General features: G+C 37.3%; 1 protein-coding gene across 4 annotated transcripts in view; it reads left to right on the top strand.

Moving 5' to 3' along the window:
* The window catches only part of LOC125025909 (protein phosphatase PP2A 55 kDa regulatory subunit), a 46,405-nt gene that overhangs the window by 18,717 nt on the left and 22,688 nt on the right, over positions 1-5,000 (top strand). For all 4 annotated transcript variants that reach the window (XM_047614242.1, XM_047614243.1, XM_047614241.1 and 1 more), the window contains exon 2: positions 160-225. In XM_047614242.1, coding sequence (XP_047470198.1) covers positions 160-225 — 66 coding nt within the window. The remainder of the gene's footprint in view (positions 1-159; positions 226-5,000) is intronic.

Below are 5,000 nucleotides of genomic sequence, written 5' to 3'. Positions count from 1 at the left end.
GAAGTGGACGAAGCCGATTCTCTTTTTTCTCGCTGAAGGGAGTGAAGTGTCGCCGGTGTTAAGAGTTTGAATAAGAGTTTCGCCGGCCAACCTAGGCAAGTGTGGCGGCGACCTGCACGCACGCCCACGACAGTAACTCCATGATGTCTGATTTTGCAGGCAATGGGGAGATCCAATGGTGCTTCTCTCAAGTCAAGGGAACTCTCGACGACGATGTTAGTGAAGGTAAGATTATCACGTTCGTTTTTTTCTCTCCTGTCTTGTTCTTTCTTCGCCTTCCCTTCCTCTCTTTCCCATCCATTGTTCTCTAGTCAGATCCCGCCGCCTTTCTTTTTCTCTTCTGTTCTCTCTCTTCCCTGCTTCATTGCCGCCTCTCTCTCTCTCCCGTCGCCCTCCGTAGTATTAACCTACATTTTTTTTTTTTGTCTGTGTACTCGTAGTGTACTCTTCCGTTTACTTTTGTGTATTTACTCTCACATCCTTAGCAGCCACGTTTGATATGAGAAATAATATTAAAAGTAGTACAATTAATACCACTCTTACACTTACTCGTGAGTGTACTGCCCCTCTTACTCTCGTAGGAGCAAGAGGTTGATAAACTCTGAGGAGGAGTAGCACCTCGGGGCCGTCTCGGGGCTGCCACTTGGCATTGCATCATCCCTGGGCTTCCTTTCCCTGCTCTCTGGGGGCAGGAATGGGGCAGGTCCCCCCATGGGAAAGGAGCTCTTTTCTGAAGGGGCTTTTGGCTTCCTCTCTTTCTCCTGCAGTGGGCTTAGGTTTGGTTTTGTACTTGTTTGTCTGTTTCCTCTGCTTTTGGTGGAAAGGGCATGGAGATAGTGAGTTTAGAATTTTGGGCAGATAGGCATAGCACACACCTTGTAGGAGGTCTTTGCACTAACACTTCTATTAGGTGTTGAGGGAGTGTGCTTTCCCCTCCATAGAAGTGAACATTAATTCTTTAAAGATATAGATTTTTTTTTTTTTTTTTTTTTTTTTTTTTGTGGGGGGGGCAAGATCCTGGCAGGACTTACAGGAGGTAAGTCCGATAATTCTGAAGTCCTCCTTTTACCTTATGCTGATAGTATATCTGATGTAAGTTGTGCAGATTTAGGATATCAATTTTCAGATATGTTCATACACAAGGGATTTGTATTTCATATATATAATGTTTACAAGACACCCACATGGTTGCCACTAGCTGAAGCTACTCACTTTCATTGGCTTCCACGCCTTCCCTCCTCTAGCAATGAGAATCAATCTCCATTACATGCATTCTGGGTGGAACAATACTTTATATTCCTTGGCAGTTTATCAAATAAGAAATCAATCCTGGTTCTCAGACTAGGATATATTTGGTGGATCTGTTGTTCTGCTAAAGTGTTCAGTGTACAGAGACCATGGAAGTTTCTTGCGACTATTGTGCTGCGCCTAAGATTGTAGGCCTTTCATTCCAGACCATAACAGTTTTGAGATTGATGCATCCAATGTAATTGCAAGAGAAAAGGAAGATTTTGAAAACTTCAGATGTCTTAGAAATATTTACATTTTAAGACCTAATATGGGTAACCAAAGCATGAATTTTAACATGTCATAGCTATTTATTTATTTTTTCCTATTCATGTGTACCAAAGATGTAGTTTGACTTATAGATTACAAAATGGCCATTAGCATTAATGATTATGAAGTAAAACAATTAAGGCTTGGTGCTCTCTGACCCAATCTGTGACCATCAAAAGCTGTCTTAGATCTTGATGAGTCCAAAATACCAACTTTTCTGGGGAAAATAAGATATTGGAAAAGATATAGAGGCATATATACTAGTTATAAATGTTTATTGATTTTGGTTGGCAAAATGCAGAATATAATTAGTTAATATAATATGATAGTATTTCAGGGAAATTATAGGGTAAAAACAAGTCTAAATAAAATCAATTAATCTCTACAGATACATTTCATCAATTAAAACTTAGACTTAAATGATAATGTATGGAGAAAAAAATGCACAGACTACTCGCTATGGAAATGCACCTACTAAAATCCACAAAATGGAGATTCTGCCACCATTTCCAACAGTTTCTTTAACCTGTAATGGTGGGGCATAATAGATTAACTGCAGTAATTAGAAACTAAGCATTTCTGTGTAAATTAGATATTGGGTTTATCTTGCTACAAATTTGCTTTGTGAAAACCCTGTAACTTGTGACCAGAAATAACACCTACTTATCTCTTTTCTTAATTTCCATGTATGGTAATATAATACACTCTACAGTGAATGGGTTTTGATATCACATGGTGATGGATAGAATTTTTTTTTTTTTTTTTTGGCAAGGTCACTCTATTTCTTATTAAGTTAAAAAACATGCTATAGCCAGTGCCCTACAATATCAAAGAACTGATATTAGGTACAATAGCAATAATGTATAAAAGAGACCAGAAAATATATGTAGAATATATTTACAAATGTGGCCATGAAAATATGCACATGTTGAATATCTTAAAGGAAATTGAAATAAGTAAACTGTCCACTGTTTTCAGAATGCATAGAATATTGAAACAAAAGATGTTTGATTAAAAGTAGAAAAAATCTTTAGGGTATAGTTTTATACACACTAGTTGACACATTGCTTAGTTAATGTGTCTTCAACAAAGAGCGCTGAAATACTGCAATAAACACACACACTAAGTTGGATAGAGGCTAACTATGGGATAGCATATCTTGTATGACAAAGGCCTCGTTGCCTGCATGTGGATCAAAATCTGGGCATTAGGCTTACTTGAGTGGCAACACACTCTTGGGTGTGGCTTGTAGGTTCTGCCCACAAACTCGTGTAGTCTCAAAACTCTCTGCATCCTCTTTGCATTGCTAAAATGTTTTTTGCTGTTTTGCCATTTCCTTAGGTCAATATTTGTTATTTTCTATCAGCATAGTATTAGACTTTTTTGAGCAGGCTCTATGTTATATCTGTAGGCAGTCTACAACTCTATTCCATAACAATAAATATAACATTGTGTTTTTTGTGTAACTTTAAATATTTTTGTGTTATTCAATTTTCTGTAACCCTGCACTGTCTTGGTGGTCAGGAATAGGAACCTGAGCATGGAAATTGCGTCCTCCCCGTAGCCAACACTCTTCCAGTCATGGTTCACAGACAATACATTCCACCCTTGTTTACCTGTGGAAAGACTAAAAGAACCCCTTCCTAAATACCCAACAAATCTGATTTTTATTCATGTGCTTTGTGTACTCATGGCTAGACATTACTCTCGCTTGCCACTCAACAACAGTGTCTCAAGGCTAGTCATTGTAAAATCTTTGGGTAGAGAAAATAATCACATGCGTAGATTCTTATCTGGCTAGAGCAGGAAGTGCTCAACTAAGCTTAATTGATAAAGGAAATATCCAAGAATGTTAGGTGTGACCACATTAAATCCTTACTTCCTTAAAATCCAACAGTAGACAGAATATCTAATGTTATGTTGAATAGACATTTGATGTCTATTCAACATCAGTATGCAAAATGCCTAGGATCTTGAGTAATAGCAAAAATGTTATTTGCAAACATGAGGTTTTATCACCAGAGATATTTTCCAAGGAAATACTATTTTATGGAAGGTAAAGAATACGTGACACAAAGATCTTGTTTAATTGTTCTGAAATGAGTTATAAATATATATCAGCAGAAATCTAGCAACACCATCAAAAGCAAAGGTTTAATTTTTAGTCATGAAAATCATGTGTAAAAAAAGAAGTGCTGTTGGGGTAAATAATTTATTAATTGAAGTTTCTTTGTGCGTGCGTGCGTGCGTGCGTGCGTGCGTGTGTGCGTGTGTGTGTGCGTGTGTGTGTGCGTGTGTGTGTGCGTGTGTGTGTGCGTGTGTGTGTGCGTGTGTGTGTGCGTGTGTGTGTGTGTGTGTGTGTGTGTGTGTGTGTGTGTGTGTGTGTGCGTGTGTGTGTGCGTGTGTGTGTGCGTGTGTGTGTGCGTGTGTGTGTGTGTGCGTGCGTGTGTGCGTGTGTGTGTGCGTGTGTGTGTGTGTGTGTGTGTGTGTGTGTGTGTGTGTGTGCGTGTGTAAAATTCTGGAAATTTAATCATTAGATGAACATGAGAAAAATAGCTTTTTGTTTTAATGGCTAAATTTTACATGAAGGGTAAATCTATTTTGCATTTTATATATTAGAGGCTTTTAAAATATACAAACATGGAACATGAATATCGTGAGGATCAATTGTACTGCAATACTGAGATGGTTGGGCAGAAAATTTGTCGAATCAGTTGAAGGGTTAGGCAGTCCAGAAGTTATATCATGTAGTGCTTTGATTTTCAGTGCTATTTACATAGGCCAATTTTAGGAATATTTTTTCTTTTATAGTGTGTGCAGATCCACCTGTATCTGAGGAGGTGAATTTTCAAAGTTATTGACTTGTTTTGTGGGAGACCAGCTAATTTGTTCTCAAATTTATTATTTTTGGTGAACTAAATTTTCTTCATTACCAAATGTAGCTAGCGTAGATGTTAAATTAGCATAAAAGTGAAGAAAGAATATCTATGTATTGTTAAGGAATGGTTTATGCAATACCTTTCTGGTTTGTGGAATACTTATGGCCAAAGATGCACACTTTCTGTATTTGTTATTTGAACATGTTTATCTTCAAGCTTTACTGCATTGAAGATTTTATTTGACTGTTATGTCTAGTACTCTCTTAAAATGACAGAGAAGAGTTGATATTTGGAGTATTTTAGGAGTTAGCAATATATCTGTGTGTGTGTGTGTGTGTGTGTGTGTGTGTGTGTGTGTGTGTGTGTGTGTGTGTGTGTTTATATATATATAAACTAAGAAGAAAAATGCTGTTGCACATGAAGAAAAAATTAGTTAATTATTAAATCTAAGTTACATAAACACACCATAGGCCATATAATTATTGATGAATAACTTTAGTTACATTTTGCCTCACTAGATTTACCTCACAAGATTGAGGGGGTGATCAATTACAGGAGAAATAT

This window comes from Penaeus chinensis, chromosome 5 (genome assembly GCF_019202785.1).
Source record: "Penaeus chinensis breed Huanghai No. 1 chromosome 5, ASM1920278v2, whole genome shotgun sequence".
Taxonomy (NCBI): domain Eukaryota; kingdom Metazoa; phylum Arthropoda; class Malacostraca; order Decapoda; family Penaeidae; genus Penaeus; species Penaeus chinensis.
This window is presented reverse-complemented; position numbering and strand designations above follow the sequence as displayed.